Consider the following 22,485-nt stretch of genomic DNA (forward strand, 5'->3'; position numbering starts at 1 on the left):
GATCGGGAGGGTGTTAGAGCTTCGGCAATGACCAGTGGCTGGGACCACCAACCCAGCATAGTCACCGCCTCAGCCCCTCGGGAGCAGAGAGAGGGAGAGAGGGGGTGTCCGCCATCTTGGATGCTCTCGGGATCGAACCAGGGCACAGCGGATTTCCGCCATCGCCGTCTTATGCACTTTCTCTCTCTCTCTCTTTCTCTCTCTCTCTCTCTACCAAATGTTACCCAAGGATTTATTGATAGAGACGCCTGTATTTCGCGAATACTTTTCGTGTCAAGGTATTTCACAAAACACTGTAGCTTTTCACCTGTGGTTATCGGCTGATGTCGGTGAGAGGTGTCGTCCCGCTCTTGACGGGGCCAATGAGAATGTGGTCACCGTTCTGCTGCACCCTCACAATTTGCCATGACTCTTCGAAAAAGGCTACAGTGTTTTGTGAAATACCTTGACATTAAATGAAATCGCGAAATACAGGTGTTCCTATTCATTGAGCAGGAAAATGTATCTGAAGCACATCCACACCTGCTTTACACTGATTGAACTGCAGTGTTCTTGACACGCCTTCAGCGACCCTGGGCCAGTTGTAAACAAGGAGGAGACGTGTGGACCCAGCAATCACGCGTAACCCGCCGTGGGTTATCGACCAATGAGTAGAGACCGGAATCCAAATACGTTTACCTTTCTGCTGCTTCAGTGATTGGGCCATAGTTTATCTGAAGGACTGTGGAACAATGAAAAAACTCCGACAAAAGAAATATCGAGTCATAATCATCCCATTTAACAGGTATCGCGATTCAGCAGCCAATGAGCAGGCGTAATTTGCCCGAGTGCATTGAGGATCCGTGGAATCTTTCCTAGAGGTGATTGAAAAAAAAAATTTTGCCTGTCTCTTGCAAGACTTCAGTGCATGTAGGCTAATCGAATCTAACCTGAAGTGAAGGTAATCTGTGAAGCGAGCTTGGCTCTGATATTGTGCATCCAAGCTCTAACAAAATAGAAGTCCCCAAACACAAACGCCAGTAGGAATTGTTGTGTTTGGAAAAATACCGCGGCACAATAAATAAACTTTCCAGCAACACCTTCCGGAGATGAGGCCCTTTGCTGTTCTGGACAAGTGTGACGAGTGAAGCGAGCTGTATCTACAGAGAGGAACGCGGGCGAGGTGGGGAACTGCCACGAAGCACGTGATAAACAGCGAGGAACGATGGTCGCGGGGTTACTTCACCTGCAGAAACAGCACGGGAGTCTCTCGCGAAGAGAAGCGTTTCTTCTTCTCTCTTCGTCGCTCGGGCGCGTCACCGCCAGAAGACTGGTGTCGCGTCCTCGCCAGAAGAAACAGCCCCTCGCGCCGGGAGATAGCTGAGACGCTGCAATATTCATGAGCTCCTCCCACAGCGCGAGACCCAGTGCCTGGTTGCCAAACGCCCGATCGTGCATCATCGGTTTTTTTTTTTTGTTCAGTGTAACCTTTGAATATATATACTGTATAGAAGTCGCCAGCCCAGGTTAAAATTTCTAATACGGTTTTGAGGTAGTTGGTTAATTCACCGCCGCAATCGCCACCATCTCTAGGGCATCGACTTGTGGTGGTCCCTAGCGGACAAGTGTCGAACTCTTCAAACACCCCTTCCCCCTCCCGTTGAACGACCTTGAGCTGCAGTGAATGATAGGTGCGGGGGTGCGGGGAATGACAGCGGGCGACAGTGCTGCGCTCTAACGTGTAAATAACAACTAAGACGATACAGGGCGTTACGGCAGCGCACTGCAGCGGTGAAGTTCCCAAGCTGCTCTCATACGCTTCTAAAAAACGTAGAGTAAATTCTATCCACTAGCGACTTCTATACAGTATATATATTCAAAGGTGTAACTCATGATAACTAGAGACCGGAAAATTTTGGCGGATTCATTCGGCGATAAGCTAGAAGTCAAATACATATACCTTTTAGATGATTTTGCTATATTGGCTTACTGTTCATCTGGACGAATCTCAACCAATTATAAACCTCCAACCAAAGAAGGATCGAATCACAGACAAACCAGCTGAGACGACTTACAAGTCAGCAGCCAATGAACTGGTGTAATTTGGCCGAGTGTACAGGGAAATGTGCAGTCTATCCCGAAGGCCATTGAAACCTCGAATTTTTCCGGTCTCTAATGATAACTAATGGTCTATTAGGTTAGGTTAGCTACATTATAAATACTTTAAAACATTGTTGACGGTTGATTTGGTTAGGACAGCTACATTAAAGATACTCTGCGAAATCATTTAAACGGTTTCCTAGCCCTGAATAGCTACATATTAAAAAGTTATTTGCTGAGCAACCATAAAATGATTTTACAGTATTTTTAATGTAGCTATACTTACCTAATATAACCAACCATCCACAATGTTTTAAAGTATTTATAAAGTAGCTAACCTATCCTGATCGACCGCAAAATTTAATGCCACACCGGTTTATACAATGAGATAGAACTGAAGAAAAAAAAGCGAGCATGAACTTCGGGGAACTTCGGGCGTGGCTCTCTCGTCTGTGAAATGAAGGCTTCCCTAGTGAACTTGTCCGCAGCACGACCCACGAACCTTTCACTACCGCAGAGTCTGGTTCGCTGGACTCAAGACCGTGGCCGTCAGGGAAACTGAGGACCCGAGGGAAAATAATTTTGCCACCCCACTTTTCCTGTTATTTCACGTATAACTAAAAAAAAAAAAAAAAAAAAAAAAAAAAATGTGATGAGTACAGGGGCGTAGCCAGGGGGGGGGGGTTAGGGGTTAAACTCCCCCCCCCCCCTTCTTAGCACCAAATCTTTAATTAATTTCTTATTCATCACTCAAACAAATTTCATATTAAAATTAATAAAAAGTTTACCATTACAATATTTAAATTTAAGTACCGAAAACTGCTAAAATAGCACTATTTTACACCTTAAAATCCAAATTTTCCCGGGGGAGGACCCCCTGGCCCCCCGCTTTAATACGGGGGGGCCATGCTTCTTAACACCCCCCATACACAAATCCTGGCTACGCCACTGGATGAGTAACATCCAACCTCGGTAACGAGCAAAATTCGTGTGTGCTCACGTTGCAAATACACTTATAATACGACATTCAGACACGAAATTTAACGTAGGAGTGTTAAATGTGATCAAATTGTGAATTCAACTACGTAAATGTACTTGAGTCGCACGTAGTTTCTGCACCTGCCGCTAGAATTCGCTGCCGAAGCAGCCACATCGACTAGTAAATCATTTTATTAGCAGACCGAAGAACTGTATTTAAACTTTACTTCATTATATACTTTTTTTGGAGCCTCACTTGCATCCAGGGGTATCGATGGCAAGGTAACCAAACCGTATAGGCAGGGCCGGATTAAGGGGAGGGCAACCGGGGCGAAAGCCCCGGGGCCTCCACAAACGGAGGGCCACCAAAAACGGAAGGTTCCGTTCATTAACACTAAAATTTAATTTCATGTAATTCTTATCTCCGATTATATTTATGTATGTTTTTCAAATACTAAGAGAATCTACTTGATTTCACAATAAATTATTATGGGAAAACTCGACTGAAAAAAATTATTCATTTTATTTGGAAAATAATGTGGGGCCAGGGGGCCTCCGCTCCTCTGTTGCCCCGAGGCCTCCAGACCTCTAAATCCGGCCCTGCGTATAGGCTACACTCCAACCTTAATGATCAATATTATTTCCTCACAAATAAACCATAATCTTCATATGCCGTATAAAATATACTTAAGTGTTCAAGTGATTTGTCTTGTCATGGTATTTGATATTTGAGCTCCCGTGTAAGTTACAAAGACTCGTGCTCACAAAAGAAAAGAAAAACGATCGTGACTGTAGAAATTATTGAATTTTTTTTTTTTTTCAATATATATAGAGACTGGAAAAATTCGCGATTCCAAAGACCTCTAGGATATACTCCAAGATCCTCTATGCACTAGGACAAATTGCACCTGCTCATTGGATAATGACTCGTGACACGTGTCACCTGGGATGCTTGTAATTTGATACTTCTTTTGTTGAAGATTTTTCACTGGCTTAGAGTCCTTCAGGTAAACGGTGGTCCAACCAATCGGTGAACGATTTTGGAGTCTAGCCTACCGCGAAATGAATCCGCGAATTTTTCCGGTCTCTAAATATATATTTTTTTTTCTTTTGGTCACACCGGCAGAAGCATGCTCGTGCCGCTCATGCGCTGAGCGACGTGACGTCACGGCCCTGCGCTACAATTACCGTTATTCGGCAAGGGCGCAACCTCAGGTCCCCCCCCCCTCCTGCAGGACCCCTCGACGTTGCCATGACGACCCGTCGCAGCGGAAAGGGGAGTCGGACGTTACGGGGGCCGGCACTACAGCTGCGCACTTCAGCACGCAGATTAGGGGAATACTATGCTTGTGCGGGTTATAATGAATACTTCAAAAGGTTTCTTATTATTTACTCGTCGATTGTTAAACTTTTAACTGTTGCTGAAATTGTTGTTCACTGACAGGGGTTTCTAAGACAGACTCACCTATCCTGTGTGTGTTGGGGTAAATATCTTCTGTTCGTTGGCTGATTACTTGTGATCATGAACCCCCACAAGGGTGGGACTAGGTGGACCCCTGGGTCCAAGGCCCGGGCCTATCTCAGTGTGTGAAATAAACATACATACCCGCTGTGGTTATTTTAAAGTAAAATAATTTTATAAATACTTAAAGCTTAGATCAGACTTGTAAAATAGTAACCATAATTATACCCTGTATTTTCAGGTTAAATGACATTCTAAATAGAGTGTAGGTAAGAAATAACCATGCAATTATAATGTAGAACGTGACAGTACAATTGTGGAGAAAGGGGGGGAGAGAGAGAGAGTCTCCGATCCCGGGTACAGGGCTCGTAATCGAATGTGGAGGCCATGAAAGTGATACAATAAGGGTTGTCAATGGTTCGGCACTTTCTCGGGCGAGGGTTTCTCATTGGCGCACAGTGCTCCAGATAACATATAAGCCAGTCGCGGTAGTGGTGCAAAGGTATTATTGTTTGGATTTTAGCCTATCGTGAAATGACTCCGCGAAATTTCCCTGTTTCGAATAATGAGTAGAAATACTAATACCCAATGCATAGAGACTGGAAAAATTCGCGATTTCAATGACCTCTAGGATAGACTCCAAGATCCTCTATGTACTACGACAAATTGCACCTGCTCATTGGATAATGACTCGTGACACGTGTTACCTGGGATGCTTGTAATTTGATACTTCTTTTGTTGAAGGGTTTTCACTGGCTTAAGAGTCCTTCAGGTAAACGGTGGTCCAATTACTGACTCAGAATGAAGGTGAACGAGTTTGGAGTCTAGCCTACCGCGAAATGAATCCGCGAATTTTTCCGGTCTCTACCAATGCAGAAACCCAAAATGTTTGCTGGTTTAATGATATGTTGGCTAGACTAGGAAATCCTGGGTTATCGCCAGTGTTAGTCATTTGTTCATTTTCTGAGTGTCCTCGAGAGAAGTCATTCTAGTCTCGGATGGTCTGAACGTGATTTGACCTGCTAACTTGATTTGGATCGACATGGAATAAATACTGTACTTGAGATTTAATTTTATATGTAATGTTATCTTCCAATACAAGGCTAAAATAATATGCCGGACTAAGTAAAATGAACACTCATACTGGTAGGAATATGTTTAATTGATAAAGCTCACTGTGATACACAGCACATTACTTGAAAACTAAGATCCACAAATTTATTTTGAGAAGTACAATTTGTAAAATATTTGGATTGGAAGGAATCACGCACATTGATTATAGTTCGATAACGGTCACGTCAAGTGAAAACACTTTGCTCTGAAATTCGATCAGGTGATCATACTTTTCATCAGTGAGAAGAAATCACTATAGTTCCAAGTTACATTTATATTATTTTAAAATTTAGTTTATAATCCCTTTGTGAAAATTTAATACCGTCTAAAATATAATCTCCCTTCGACTGAAATAATTTTCTGTTATATGGAAATATTTATTAGTATCGAATTCTATAAAAAGTAATTTCTCTCGACGTTTACTTCTATCTCTGCAGTTTCGGTAACAAACCAATATTTACCAGCAGAAGTTCCGCTCACCTTTAGTGCCCAACTAAGTAGGCTACTTTAGCACTTTCTCTCTACTTATTGAAATGTTTCATTCGTGCACCAACCACCCTGCAAAAGCTAAATACTAGGGGAATGTAGTTTTTGCGAGAAACAAATCTGCACGTTTGCTAGACTGCAATGAATTATTTACACAATAGCAGTTTCTTTCTTGTGATTGGCGGCCGTCTGCAAGAGAAGCCATTTCTTTACCAGGATGCGTTTGCTTCCATATAGAGTGTGCTGTGATTCGTGTGTCACCGCAGATCTTGTCGCTGTCTTAAATGGCATCATTGAAATAATTTAGCGTAACAAATTAAGTCTCCTTATTTTTTTTCCCCAACCTGTTGCTACTTCTAAATTTAATACACACACATATGAAAGAGACAAATTATGCGGTGATTGTGGAAATTCGTTTAATTAAACATTATCTAGGCAATTAATGTTTAATCTGAAATAACATCTCAATTATTCGCATTGAAAGATTTTTGTTTATCTCAAATTTAAAAGGCTGATAACAACATTAGGAAGTACATAAGTCTTATGTATATGTTTTCAACCTATGTTTTCGTGATGAGCATACAGCCCAAGTTTGACGGCCTAAAACTTACTCATCATGTTTAGTCTCAGGGTAGATGGGGCGCTAGTTTAGACGTGTGGCGGAAGCATGGGCATAGATCACGGGATGGGTGGCAAGGGGACCTTCCCCCCCCCCTGGAATCAAGAATCTCCTCACCCAGGAGGCCCTCTTGCGCTTGCAAAGCCTCGTGACTGTGAAAAGGGGTGGATAAACGTAAAAGTCAAAACTATGTTTTATGGAAAGCTTTCCTATATATATTTTTATAGTTTTCTGCTTATTGATAGAGACCGGAAAAATTCGCGGATTCATTTCGCGGTAGGCTAGACTCCAAACTCGTTCACCTTCATTCTGAGTCAGCGATTGGACCACCGTTTACCTGAAGGACTCTAAGCCAGTGAAAAACCAAACCTTTAACAAAAGAAGTATCAAATTACAAGCATCCCAGGTAACACGTGTCACGAGTCATTAACCAATGAGCAGGTGCAGATTGTCCTAGTACATAGAGGATCTTGGAGTCTAACCTAGAGGTCATAGAAATCGCGAATTTTTCCAGTCTCTACTTATTGACTGCATAAAGGCCAACATACATAAAGTGTACCACATAAGAGCTTCGTATCAGAGGGGACTTGTGTCGGGTTAAACCCACGCCCGAAACTCTCGCGCGGAACGGACCTACCTCCTTGCGAATCTGACAGACGGACATGCTAGAGAGAGAAGTCTTCCCGGAGTGTTCACTTTACGGCGAACACACCGCGGAGAGATATGCCCCCGGATACCTCCTTGCTTTGTTTGTCCTGAGAAGTCTTCCTCCGGCCGTGCTCCCGGATAAAGTGCTGCCATTTATCATCGCCAGCGACTATCCTCGACTTGCTGTTCTCTTCCTCCCGCGTCTCACCGTCCCCCCCCCCCCCCCCACCACGGAGCGGAGGGCGTAACTGAAGAGAGACGCTAGGCGAGGGACTCGGGAAGGACGACGGGCTAGTTGCATGCTTCGTGCTCCACCTCGCGGAACTTCGCGCCTAGTTAGGTGTGTGTGTGTGTGTGTGTTAAGGCTCGTCTACTGATCGCTGATTGGTCCACGTGACCCTCTGACGTCATGGGGTGGTTTGGGCGATGGTCCGAACACATCGGTCGACTTGAAAATTTTTTGTGAAGTAACTTGGCTTCTGGGTTGTAGCCGTGTCCCTGGGGGAAATAATTCTCCGACGTTTCGGTCGACATTGCAGTCGCCATCATCAGGGAGCAGTGAGGCTGGAAAGTGGCTTCAACCACGTCGCAAGCATGCCCTCTCGTGGCGGTTCACGGCTGGAGACAAGCCTCGCAGACTGAACACGGAGGAGCCGCCAGGGTCCTCGCTGACCGCGTGATCGCCGAGTCGCCTCATTCATGAGCGCACTCCTCGACATGGCTCATGTTCAGGAGCACTCGAGTGGTATCTCCGTCTTGGGCCTTTGTGCAGATCAGTGCCACTCGCGTGAAACCGCATCAAACGAAGAAACCATTATTCGTTCAGCTGTTTTCAAACGTTAGTTCATTTTGATTTTACTAACTTAATTCGCGCTTCTCCCACCGCGTGTTTTGTACACATGCGTGTATTTTCTTTCCCAGTGTGATGCGACGTGTCTTGTGCGGAAAAGGGCTTCCCACGGACGTTCGCGGGCTTGCCGGAACAGTGCCTCCCTCGGAACATTATCCACCCCTGAATAGGAGTTTATTCACGAACTGCACGCGTACATGACTCATGCTTGCTTTCCTCCGCCACTGCGCGGGGAACACACGTCATTCCAGGCACGCCCTACACCGACAGAACATGTTTCAAGGTCTCCACGAAAAAAGTTGCTTTAACTTTAACTGTAAGTGTTTTTTTGGTTTTTGCTGTTTTAAAATTTAACTGTGAGTCATTATTTTGCTGTTTCAAAACATATTTTATTTAACAGTTTTACGGTAAGGGAAAAGTAGCTTTATTTCAGAGTAATGGATGGGAGCATTTTATTTCGAGGAATTATTGGGTGGAAAACTAGACGTGTAGCACATACACATCGGCTTCACGTGTTGGTTGGACTCAATTCCTCGTTGCCCAATCACATGTAACCCGCCGAATCATGTGACCACATTATCGACCAATGAGCGTTCTTCAAAAGGTTTCATTTTATAAATGCCAAACTAGCCTGGAGTGAAATGAATTTTTAGAAAAATTTACAAAAAAATAATAATTTCGTCACCTAGGAACATTTACGAGGATTATATTTTAAAAATTAAGTTATGAGCATGATTTAGAACAATATAACGTACATGCGCCAAACTCCCGCACAAGCTATCTTACCGTCGTGAAAAGGAACAGTGGACTCATCAGCTTATTAAATCAGTTCAGTTTAATCACCGTATAAGCCCTTCAAATATAATTTGCCACTGCATGACTTCACTGTACCCTCGTTGCCTTTTCCAGTGACCAACATAAAGAAATTTATCAGAATAATTATATGCGACCAGAGACAAGAAATAACCAACGTAGTCAGAGCAATGGCGAATCCAAGGGGGGGGGAGGCACCAGGGGAAAGTGCCCCCCCCCCCCCCCTTGGATTCGCCATTGCTCTGACTACGTTGGTCGGCAATATTAATGTAGCAGACAACTGGTTTTTCGGGGGGGGGGGGGGGGGGGGCACCAGGGGAAAGTGCCCCCCCCCCCCCCCCCGAAAAACCAGTTGTCTGCTACATTAATATTGCCGACAAAAATTATTGTTTCTGAAACCAATAAAATATTTTAATATAAATAATTAATTTCTTGTAGAATATTATAATCTGGTGGTTGGATGTTATGTGTAGTGTGAGTAGATTAAATACAAATTTAGTAATTTTTAAGACATTTTTTTCTCTGGCTCTGGCTCTGGATCCGCTACTGAGTCAGAGTCTGTGAAAATACACACAAACAAGGGACATACAATCGAAAAGCTGTGTGTCCAGTCTGATGCCAGGAAACAACAGGAATAGTGCCGGTTCCTGACCAAGGTCACGTGCGAGGATTGAACAAATACTCGAGTGGATTTCGCGACAGGGAGAACTTCAATTTCGTTTCATATTTATTTTGATTCTGTGATTGTACCACGGCAAACATGGCTCTCCCTGGACGGGTTTTGAGCAAATGAAAAAACCTGCAGTTCAAGAAATGCCGAATCAAAGCCTTCGAAATGAAACTCGCTCACGACTTTAGTCCAACTGTTAGCTAATATAAGCGTTTCCCATTCGTTCAAAGCTCTCTAATTTTTGCGCACCGAGTATCTTAAGTGTTAAAAAAAATTTATCATGAAATATTATATTTACTGAATGTTCATTTATAAATTTCTTGCTCTTTGTTCCAATACGCCGCATTACTAATGAAAAAAAGCTCTCAGTTCCGCGCTTTTATATTTTTTTTTCTCCGTGTGAATTCCAAGAGAAAGGAGAAAAGCGAAATACTAATTCCGTCCCTACTTCTCATAAAAATTCAAGAGGAAAGCTACGGTCCTTTCAACCACCCCTCCCATCTTTACTTTATACTTTCGCTACTTGCCGGAGCGCTATTTCCTTGAGCGTTACTAGTCTGAAGCAGAAAATAGTTGGGGAAATTAATAAAACCCAGAACCTTTAAAAGTGAGAGTAATTTCATCGTGGATTTCATTCACTTTTCGTTTGTCTTTTATTGTGTTTCCATCTTTTCACGGAAGACTAAAAAAGCACATTATATAGTTTGAAATATAGTCGATTTGTTTTTTTATGTAGGGGAGACCGGGGTAAGTTGGCGAACGGGGTAAGATGACGAATCGTTTGTAACTAATCCAGAAACACAGATAGACGGTTGGCGCAGCTGTGACCTTGTGTGTCACCATCTGCACCTACTAGGCAGGTGCAGCGGAATTTTCCAATCAGTTTGAATGTGGCAGTTTTGAGAGGCAGTCTGTTTCGTGAGCCATTGTTGTAATATTGAAGGCACGTATGTTAAGCTATTACGAGAAAAGAGTCCATTTGTTTTAAATGTTTATATATGTAAAATGAAATGCTGACTTTTGGGAGTATTTTAGTGTATAGATTGTTGAAGAAAATTTGTTAATGTTGTTCGTGATTTTGGTAAAGCAAATATACGGCTGCTGGGGCAAGTTGACGGGGGCAAGATGACGAATTCGTCATCTTGCCCCTGCAATCGTCAACTTGCCATAGGTAATGGCAGTGTGAGCATTATTTTGTATTATATGTGTTATTTAAACCAATGATGTACAGATATGACGAACATTTAAGTAAAATAAAAATAATAATGAAATTATAAAATATTATAAATAGTTCCTGTGTTAATAGTCGTAACAATTTTGTTTGATTTTTTTGTAGATGCCTAGGCACATTATAAGCGGAAAACGGAAAGGAGGCGTTGGAGTGACGAAGAGATAGATAGAAGAAGCAGAATGAAGAGAAGAAAAACGAAAGAAAAACTAAGAAAACTGAAAAACAAAGCTCTGATCATTCTGTAGCAAAACCATAAAGCCTAAATAGCGTTTCTTGCCCTGCATGTGAAGAAGTTTACGTGGAACCTCCAAATGAAGACTGGATTCAGTGTTCCACATGTTCTGAGTGGTGGCACGAAAACTTTTCCAAATATGAAGTCAAGGAATTATATCAAAGTCGTTCAAATATGTTACAATATATCTTCTTTACATCCTGCACGTTGTTTAGTGTAGGATATCTATAAAACTATTGTTTACTTTGTCCATAAATATATATATTTTGGTTTCGTCATCTTACCCCAATAGGTTCGTCAACTTACCCCACTCCTGGGGCAAGATGACGAATGTGCTAACTAATTGGTTTCTTGTCAATAACTTCGGAACTACGCAAAGTAATACAACCTTTTTACATATTTAGGTAGAAATTAGTATGTACTTCGTATTGGTACCAAATTAGATATTATATATGCTTATTTATCTGTTATAGGCCATTTCAAAGCTTAACATCGTCAACTTGCCCTGGTCTCCCCTATGTCATAAATCATTAGAAATTTTTACGTTTCAAATTTTGCGAGGTAGGCTTCTTTATAAATCAAGGGTTTTTGTTTAGAACTTTTCCCCTTTTTATTTACAAAAAAAAATTACTCTCAATGTTTGGATTCTGCCCCTCGCACAAATGAAATTGAGGAATTTTTTAGGGTAAAGTAATATATACAGACTATATAATGTTTCTTCGCGTGATAGCTCTAAGACATGATATACATCTACTGCAAGGTTTATTGGGTTCAGGCCGCGTCCGTGAAAAATTTTTGCTCCAACGTTTCGGCACATCTCGTCGCAGCCATCTTCAAGGACGATTAAAAAATTGAATGCCTGGTGTTCTGGCAGAATGACCTTATGTAAATTCTCTGCCAGGAAACCAGGTCTCCAGTTGTTGATGGCCCTTGAAGATGGCTGCAACGAGGTGTGCCGAAACGACGGTAACACCATCAGTTACGCAGACTTGGCCTCAAGCCATAAGCGGAGAAGTAGTCGGAGCTACGGCCACGAAAGAATACCACCAACATGCCACTCATGTTCGCCATTCGTCCAGAGATGCCGCGGTCAGACCGCACTCAGCAAATAAATTTATTTGATACCCTTTTTTTTTTTTTTTAATTCATTACGTTTCATTTTATTGCATTTCATTTCTATATCTTTGGTTTCAGATTATTTAGTTTTTTTCCACTTTGAAATGCAGATTGACGTAACGTTTCAATACATTTCAGTTCTTTTGTTTGTTTTATTTCGTTACAATAAAAACATTTGATTTAGTGATGAAAACTAACGTGAACTTTTGTGGTCTCTTCGCTTCCCTGTGAACGTAATTTTGTAGTGATAGAGTTGTTTTCATGTAAATGTATAAAATTTTCAAATGTCTGTGACGTTACATGAATATTTGTGTTCCATTGACGGCCCGCTGGCGGGAAGAGAGGCGGGGGGGACCGCACTCATCAAGTCTTCAGGAAGGGAAAGTGCAGGGAGGACCAGAGAGCCGCAGGGAATAATTCACTTCTCGGCGGCGTCGCTGGGGGGGGGGGGGGAGATGCTTCCTCATTACGGCGACGGTAGTGGCGGTCCCCTAGGCCCCGGTGCGAAGGGGGTAGGAAGCCTTTCGGTGTTGCTCGCGGGGCAGCCTGTGGTCTGAAGACACAGCCCTTTCACTGACGCCACGATACTTGGGGACCGACTAGACCGCATACGTGTGTTGGGAATGGTTATGTTACTTATAGGAAATTGCAACTGTTTGCATGCTACGAGACGGGACCGGAAAAATTCGCGGGTTCAATGACCTGTAGGATGAACTCCATAGTTATACGTACTCTCGGTCAAATGTCACCCACCCATTGGCTGCTGTCTTGTGAGACGCCCCAACGTAGCAGCCTGTATTTCGATAAACGCGTTGGTTGGTGTGTTTCTCATTGGACCAGAGTCATCCAGGTGAGTTGTACGCCAATAGCAGAGGCAGCACTGAGGTATAACTATTTGTATTTTAGCCTATCGCGAAATGAATTCGCGAATTTTTCCGGTCTCTACTAATAGGGCTCTGAATCACAGAAGTGAGCAGCTCTACAGGTGCTTCGGACACTGTCCAGGCGCGAGAATCACGGCCTTATGTGCGCCCGGGCCGCCGACTGCTCGAGTACCAGCTCCAAGGGCCCCGCCTGGTCAGACGGTGTCGGGGAAACCCCTCGCTTCGCGGCTCAGACGCCGCAGCCTCGACACCCCGCTCGGAGCAGCGGTCACGTGTTTCAAATACCAACCAAACTTTACACAGTTACTCACAACCAAGTGTCTTGCTCCTCTCTCACCAACGGGCTGTCCAAAAATAAAGATGTTTAGTAAACAAGGGTTAGCAACCAATACTTATAAATATTTATTTTCTATCATCAAGCAAACGATATAAGCGGGGAAATAAATTTATTATATTAGAAGCTATAACGGACTTCTAAGTAATACGTAAAATTAAAACAACAAAAAAAATTGGTTGTCTGTAAAGTCGGTTTACGGACGATAGTTTAACGTGACGTCATAACAAAACATTGATGAAATGATTGATCCAGAAGAAAAGGAAATATCATATTCGGCCTGAGACTGAGCCGTAATAGGTTTTAGCAACCAAACCATTTAGGCATTAAAAATATTATATTCTTTGAGGAAGAATATTTTTTTAAATTTTTCTATATTTTGTATGATAAAATCTACCTCTGCATACTTTTATAAATAAAATTGAATCATTTTTATTGAATTATCACTATTTTGTAAGGATACAAAGGAGTGAAATGAAATGTACAATTTAATTAATAAATTTACTTTTAATTGCATTCATTAATTCAAATATATTTATTACTTTTGTAATGTTGCGTGCGACGTATTTATTTTCACAAGTACAAAAAAAAATTTCGCAGGTGCTGGGATTCGAACCTACTACCATTAAATTGAAATAGCAATGTAGACCGCACGGCCACGAGGCCATACTTGAAATATAATAGTTACAGATGTTATATACATATTTATAAAAATTTTGTTCACGGTAGGGGAATAATATTTCGTTTTTATAACACGATTTTATAACAAATACGCATCCCAAATACACCAAAATTATTTATAATGTGTTACAATATTTTTTAAAACATTGTGCAAAAGATCCCGGGTGTAATTTGAATTATTATGTGTATGTAAAACACCATTGTTGGTTCAAAACGTATTTGAATATTCAATATTACTTTTAAATAACCGTACCGATTGTGCTGAAAATCGGTGGACGATCGTTAAATTACATAATATTCATAATTCAAACGACGAAAATATGATTGAAAAGTAAAATCGATGGTTGTTCCAATCGAGTGGAAGAGAGATGCCACGCATGCGTACAATGAGAATGATTAGAGATGCCACGCATGCGTACAATAAGCAAACAGGACACATCCGTAGCGGGACATCCGTAGTGGGACAATTTTTCGTGCGTGCAGCCAGCGTTCATCGATTTATTAGACGTTGTCACGTCAAAAACTAATTATAACAGTTTAAGTTCCAGTTGTGCGCATAAGTACATTTTCTGTAAGCTTCACACAATGAGAAACGTAAATAATCATCTGTGGAACAGTACATCACTTGGTGAATACACCTACTACGTAAGTCCAGATAGCTAACGTGAAGTTACACGCTAGGTTTAGCTGGGGACTAGCATAACAAATTGCAGTACAATTGTCTAAATCATATTTAACGTTAACTGCCATCTAGCGGCATGAGGCTCAACGTCTCGAGTCCATTGACTATGGTATTCCCGCTTAAAGAATTTTAAATTTGACTGAATTTATACTTTACCAGCCGTATTTATAACATCACTCCAGTTGTTTACATAAATTATTTGCATGTGAAATAAAAGTTAGATTTTTGTTATTCCAAGTACGTATAAATTCTAACGCGTTTTTATACATACAAAGTTCTGCATGTACACGTGTTTGTGCGCAGGTAGGCGGGTTACTGTTCGCAGATGAGCCACACGAACTCAGAACCGACAGCAGAACAAGATCAGCAAGCGACCGCCGTTCCTCTTCGCCTTACTTCTCCGCGTATGCAACCCGCAAGACATGTGTGTATGTAGGAGGAGTCTGGCGACCAGGCGTCTCTCTTGCACCGGGCTGCGTGATCATTTCTGGCGAAGTTTAAGCCAGTATAGTTTTTTATAGTACGAGTGCAAGGGTCCACGGGTTTTGCGTTCACGATTCCCGTTTCACAATTGCGATGTTGCCAGACAATTAATTATTTTATTGAAATAATTGAGGTGACACTTTTATTTTACATATTTTTTTGTGATGTATTACTATCCCCCATTTAATAATTTTTCAACAGCATCAAAAAATTCGTGTTGGTTGTAGAAGTTCGTGCAGTTAGCTCAGTGTTTCATCCCAAGAACTTTCTCTATTACTCACAATAAAAAATGTTGTCCAGCTCTAACTTCAAAATATTTGTGCAATGGGAGTGCATGACTTTTTTTTTTGGGTTCAATATTTTTTGTGCTGTCATCATTTGTGGTTTTTTTTTCGTTCTGTTAGTCCATTTTTCTTTGTTTTTCTTTGTTTGTTGACCATATTCATGTTATGGAATATTATGTGGTGTTCATATCCTGTTGACAACAGCAATTTTTTTGCTTAATTTGTGTTTTTGTCTTTTGGATTTTTTGTAGTTTTCTTCTACAGACATACATATGCTTAGCATTGGCGTATGTCCTAAAGCTTACATCAAGTTTTAACACTTTTATTTTACACAATTTTTTTGTGACTTGTTACTATCCCCCATTTAATAATTTGTCAACAGCATCAAAAAATTCGTGTTGGTTGTAGAAGTTCACGCAGTTAGCTCAGTGTTTCATCTCAAGTATGTACTTTCTCTACTACTCACAATAAAAAATGTTGTCCAGCTCTAACTTCAAAGACGTACACCAGCCTTGGGAACCACTTCAGACGAGGTAATGAGACAATGGACAGCGCCAACGGAGGGTGTCGTGCATTGGGAAGAGAGGGTGACCGCCGCACCGATGAAAACTTGTTGCCGGGGCTGCACACTGCGGCTCCAGCTGTAGACACGCGCGGGAAGCCTTCTTTTCACAGACGAGAGAGCCAAACCTCCGATCGTGCATCTTCGGGAGGTTTTTTTTTTGTTCACTGTAAATAAATATGGCGGTGTTGATAAAAGGAAATACCACAAACAAGGCAATGGTATTTATTTGTACGCCGCCATATTTTTTCGTTTGCCATGTGTCCGTGAATGTTTATTTTGGACAACTCATGATAACTAACGGTCAATTAGGTTAGGTTAGCTACATCATAAATACTTTAAAACATTGTGGACGGTTGATTTGGTTAGGATAGCTACATTAATGATACAGTGAAATCATGTAAACGGTTTCCTAGCGCCGGAATTAATTTTTTTTAAATGTTATTTGCTAAGCAACCATAAAATTATTTCACAGTATTTTTAATGTAACTATACTTACCTAATATAACCACCATCCACAATGTTTTAAAGTATTTATAATGTAGCTAACCTATCCTAATCGACCGCAAAATTTAATGCCACGCCGGTTTATACAATGAGATAGAACGGCGTATGACGTATGAGTAAGCTAACACCCCAAATAAATACACCTGTTGTGGTACGGGGAAAAAAACAAGCAAGCATGAACTTCGGGGAACTTCGGGTGTGGCTCTCTCGTCTGTGAAAAGAAGGCTTCCCGACACGTGGTGGCTCTGCCGGCCGTGGCCAGGAATCCCAGTGCAGCCACCACACGGCCCGAGTCTGCACTCGAACCGCAGGGTCGTCACCACGAGACAAGCATTGCGGACAACACAACGGTGACAGTACAGATCAACACATTCAAACGTAAATATCGGACGTTACAAGAATTCTGTGGAAGTAATTTAGTAATGAAAAAAAAAATGATAACAGCACAGAACGAACACAGTGAGTTAACAACCACGAGTCAGTTCCAACAATAACAGTAAATGCAGATAGACAACAAAACCGGGACAACGCAGGATAATAGATAGAGACCGGAAAAATTCGCGAATTCATCTCTCGCGATAGACTAAAATACAAATAGTTATACCTCAGTGCTGCCTCTGCTATTGGCTCACAACTCATCTGGACGACTCTGGGCCAATGAGAAACACCCGACCAACGCTTTATCGAATCACAGGCTACTACGTTGGGGCGTCTCACAAGACAGCAGCCAATGGGTGGGTGAAATTTGACCGAGAGTACGTATAACTATGGAGTTCATCCTACAGGTCATTGAACCCGCGAATTTTTCCGGTCCCTAACGATGACAGTACAGATCAACACATTCGAACTTAAATATCAGACGTTACAAGAATTCTATGGAAGTAATTTGGTAATGAAAAAAAAAATGATAACAGCATTGACGAACATAGTGAGTTAACAACCACGAGTCAGTTTCAACAATAACAGTAAATGCAGATAGACAACGAAACCGGGACAACGTAGCAAATAGACGAACACAACGATGAAGGTAAACAGATATTATCGACAACACGACGAAAACACCCGAAGAACACAATAGGTTTCCTATGACAAAACAGTTGTGAATTTTTTGGGAAATGGCATCGGTTCCCGTCATCAGGAACAAACAAATTGATATCGGACACTGGGAAACAGGGCGTTTATACATGTTCGACCTCCTACCCTAGCACATTTAAAGAACGTGTTATAATTACAGACCGGAAAAATTCGCGGATTCATTTCGCGGTAGGCTAGACTCCAAACTCGTTCACCTTCATTCTGAGTCAGTGATTGGACCACCGTTTACCTGAAGGACTCATAAGCCAGTGAAAAACCTTCAATAAAAGAAGTATCAAATTACAAGCATCCCAGGTGACACGTGTCACGAGTCATTATCCAATGAGCAGGTGCAATTTGTCCTAGTACATAGAGGATCTTGGAGTCTATCGTAGAGGTCATTGAAATCGCGAATTTTTCCAGTCTCTAGTTATAATTAACTGTCATTGACGATCATCAGTGGTGGTGAAGCACCGTTGCCGCAGTAGCGATTGCATCTCCCTTCATGACGGTGACACTGTCTTCCGACTCGAGGCCGGCCCCTCCACCCCTCCCCCCCCCCCAAATATGCGCCCTTAAAGTGTAGATTGGGGGTCGGCTTGCCGAACAGTTTGAAAAAACTTCCAGAGCAAGTGAAATCGAGACTATCTGCCATGGGATTACTCCTCCTCTTTGATCGGGAAGGTGTTAGAGCCTTGACCCCCCTGCCTCGCTCAGCTGACCAGACTAGTTGGCCGTGTCCTGAGCCCTTGGACCTATTCAGCACTGCTGGGACCCCTCAAAACAGCCAGTGAACACGTGGTCCGGTGGTTTCATGACAGTGACTGATTGTTCCAACCTTACGGCTGGCATTCTCACGGTCCCCTTTCACATGTGCGTCCTATCAGGGTAGAGTGGGAGAAATTTCCAGTCCGTTTATACATTCCAGAGCAATAAATTTAAACAAAACTGCTAGGGATCGCTCCCTGTTGTTTGATCGGGAAGGTATTAGAGCTTCGGCAATGACCAGCGGCTGGGGCCACCGACCCAGCATAGTCACCGCTTCAGCCCCTCTACCTCGCTCAGCTGACCAGACATGTAACTTAGGTTCACACCTCATTATCATCAATACTCCTCCACGCATGTAATCCCGTTCGGGTGTTGTCCTGGTTAGGAGAAAGATGGGTCTTTTACATGCCCGACACTGTTTACCAGTGCCAAACATGGGTTCCGAGGACCGGGAAATAGATTTCGCCATTTCCAATCGCGGCATGTTACTGGTGAGAGCGCACGGCTGGGTCGAGAGGTTGAGGAGACCCATCCCAACTTCGGCCCCACCGACCCGCCCCCAGCTCCGCCGTAGACCCCCAGACAACCTGCAGAGCCAGCCCCCTCTGTGGGATCTGAGCAGCACCGACACGGAACCACACCTCTCACATCCCTTGGACCCCTCGGTCACCCAGTTACTCGTGATCCAGCCGAGGCCTATCCCACCTCTACTAGCTCAACAGGCTAGTACCCGAGCTTAAGTAGCTCAACACTTCCACTCGTCAACAGGGCGGGGACCCCTCAGAGTGTTCTCCAAGCATAGGAGGACCACTACCACCCAGTTTCCTACTCCAATCCTGATCCTGAGCCATTAGAGGAAACCTCAGCAGGGAACTATCACAGTAAAGGATAAGTCCCATGGCACCCTTCATCTTCAGGTATAGTGCTTTCCCGGGCAGCATCACAGCGGCCGAGTCCCCCCGAATCAGGACATGGATGACCTTGGGTACTTCAATATCAGCATGTCTCCCGCCCGAAGGTTACAGCTGTGCCAGAGCCCGGGTAGGTAAGGTAACACCAGACCAAAGACTGCCTTAATTACCAACCCTTAGACTATCCCCCGCCCAAGGGTTACAGCCTTGCCAGACAGTCGGCTGTGTCCTGAGCCCTTGGACCTCGTTAGCACTGCCGGGACCCCTCAAAGCACCCAGTGAAGCAGTGCTTGCAGCCCGCCGCTGGAGCGAGATTAACGGCCGAGTACACACCGGGGGCGCAGCTCCGGGATCGATGCAGCCCTGGGGGCGGGGAGCGGTACACGACATGTCCATTTAGTTCGCGCGCCCGCGCGTCTTCCGCGCAGAGCGCAGCACCGGACTTCTCAACCGAGAGTCCGCCGGGGACGCACCACAACGCCGAAATACACTAACGCCGAAAAATGTCATTGCAGGACTGCCACAAAGGTTAAGTTAGGTTAGACTAGGTTAGGTTAGACTAGGTTAGGTTAGGCTAAGCTAGGATAGGCTAGGTTAAGTTAGGTTAGGTTATATTACGCTAGGTTAGGTTAGGTGAAGTTAGCTTTGATTGTGGTATTTCGGCGTTAAGGTACATTTAAGAAACACAGAAATTCATTCAGTTGTTATTACGGCGTTGTGGTACACATCAGTTTTCTAGCTGTTGGCGTTGTGGTCAATTTTGACATTCGGCGCTGTGGTATTTCGGCGTTATGGTATTTCGACGTTGTGGTATTTCGGCGCTGTGGTATTTCGGCGTTGTGGTATTTCGACGTTGTGGTATTTCGGCGTTGTGGTATTTCGACGTTGTGGTATTTCGGCGTTGTGGTATTTCGACGTTGTGGTATTTCGGCGCTGTGGTATTTCGGCGCTGTGGTATTTCGGCGTTGTGGTAACGACCCGAATCCGCCTCGAAGGAACGGAGAGTTCTTCGTTGAAAGCTACGACGTATTTCGACTTGCGTATTCTTGTAAGTACACGCGTGCACGAAAAAAGAGTGCTCTTCTCTTGAAAGAGTCCCAACAAGTTTTTGAATGTTTTGCTAGTATGCCAAAATTATTTTCGCGGATTCGGGTTTCAAAGTCAATAAACGTAGTATCCGTAATTTTACAAATATCTCTGGATAATTTGTGGCCCGCTTTATTCGTAAATTTGAGGTGGGAATTTTTAATAGTGTAATAGTTATAGATTTTTATTGTTTTAGTATGTCCGCCCAAATATCTAGATCTTTTTTTTGTATCAAAATATCATAGGAGAGAAAATGTTTCCAAGCTGTTCTGAGCCTCCTTTATTTCAACAGCAGCAAATGAAAGAAAATTTCTAGCAGTGACGTTAAACAAAATAAATAAATAAGGAAACAAATTACAAACTCCTTTTTTTAGTTGGACACCTTTTAACAAAAAAAAAAAGAAATATTCATCAGCTACAGATTTTATTGCTTCAGAAGAATACATTAATTTAACAAAATTTAATAAATTAATGATTTGAGATTTTTTTTTGGACATGCACCATTGCTGGTTACACTGCAAGTCATAAGAAATCTCAATAACACATAAAAAAAGACGACTATGCAAACAAACATGAAACAAGTTAAAATCAGCCAGTGCCAAAAATTAAAAAAAAAAAAACATAGACAACACAGAAAATAATGTCACACTATTATTGTAAGACTATAAAGGTTAAGGGGCTTGCTGCTGGGTTGTGTTAGTGCTCTCCTAGTTTTTTTTTCCTGGTGCGTAACTCTGGAGACATTTCAGCGTCCGTATACATTGCGCTTAATTCTGGAAGTTGTGTCTTTGTTCAAATACATGTATTTGTCAAGAGGTAATGAGGTTGGTGATTTTCAGCAGGAAGGATGATGTCGGAAAATGGCTTTCAGTGTTTTATGACCTCTAGCTAGAGACCGGAAAAATTCGCGGGTTCAATGAACTTCAGGATAGACTCCAATATCCTCTACACACTCGGGCCAATGCCAACTGTACATTGGCTGCTGCCTTGTGAGTCGTCTCGACTGGGTAACCTGTGATTCGACACTTCTATGAGTGAGGGTCTCTGATTGGCCCTCAGTCCTCCAGATTAACAGTGAACCAATGGCAGAAGCCGCACTAAGGTATAATTATTTGAATTTTAGCATAACACGAAATGAACCCGCGAATTTTTCAGGTCTCTACCTCTAGCTCATCAGAAGAGATGTTTGGTTTTGGAGACCTAGCTGACGCAGTGGTGGTCCGTACATTCCGTCGAGACTCCTGCTGTTAGACTGATGGTGCTTTCTTCAGAAGAAAGTATTTCCAAAGCAGGGCTCTTATGCGAAGCAGTGCTGAAACTAAGCGCTTTTTCCTAAACAGGTTTTTTCCGCATTCTGACAAGATTTTACTGGATACATTTATGACTGTCGGATGTGCTTGAGTGTATGGCAATAACTTTTCGCGAAACAAACTTACTAACACAAATTAGTAAAATATATAAAAGAAAACCAGATATTTAAACTGTGTGATCATTTTAATCCAAATATGAAAAAAAAAAAAAATAGCCAGTCATGGGGACTGTCAACAGAAGTGAAAACTTAAAACTTTTGTTTTTAAAAATTTATAATATGACATCATTTCTACGTCAAATGTACGTAAGAAAATGATTTTGTTATTATATCGGTACGATGTCAGCATGATATAATTTATCCTTACATCATTTTTTAGTCACAACAGATGTCAGGTGGTATGTAAAATTTACGTAAAAAAATCATTACCTAGCTATGACTTACCAGTGATGTCAGACCTAGGTCTTGTATTCGCGTGGTCAAATTAACTTCACTTACTGCTACTACAGCATGTCGGTGATGCGAACTCACAAGATTTTACCTATCCAAAAAAGAGTCCAACACGCACATGATACAGTCGAATATATATAATGTATTAGTGTATATATGCGTATACATGTACA

General features: G+C 42.4%; 1 protein-coding gene across 3 annotated transcripts in view; it reads left to right on the forward strand.

Annotated features, from left to right (window-relative positions):
• Positions 1–22,485, forward strand: part of LOC134539289 (metallophosphoesterase 1) — a 162,982-nt gene that overhangs the window by 80,689 nt on the left and 59,808 nt on the right. For all 3 annotated transcript variants that reach the window (XM_063381176.1, XM_063381178.1, XM_063381180.1), the window contains exon 2: positions 11,055–11,397. In XM_063381176.1, the coding sequence (XP_063237246.1) occupies positions 11,261–11,397 (137 nt within the window). In that variant the 5' untranslated portion in view covers positions 11,055–11,260. The remainder of the gene's footprint in view (positions 1–11,054; positions 11,398–22,485) is intronic.

This window comes from Bacillus rossius, chromosome 15, assembly GCF_032445375.1.
Source record: "Bacillus rossius redtenbacheri isolate Brsri chromosome 15, Brsri_v3, whole genome shotgun sequence".
Taxonomy (NCBI): domain Eukaryota; kingdom Metazoa; phylum Arthropoda; class Insecta; order Phasmatodea; family Bacillidae; genus Bacillus; species Bacillus rossius.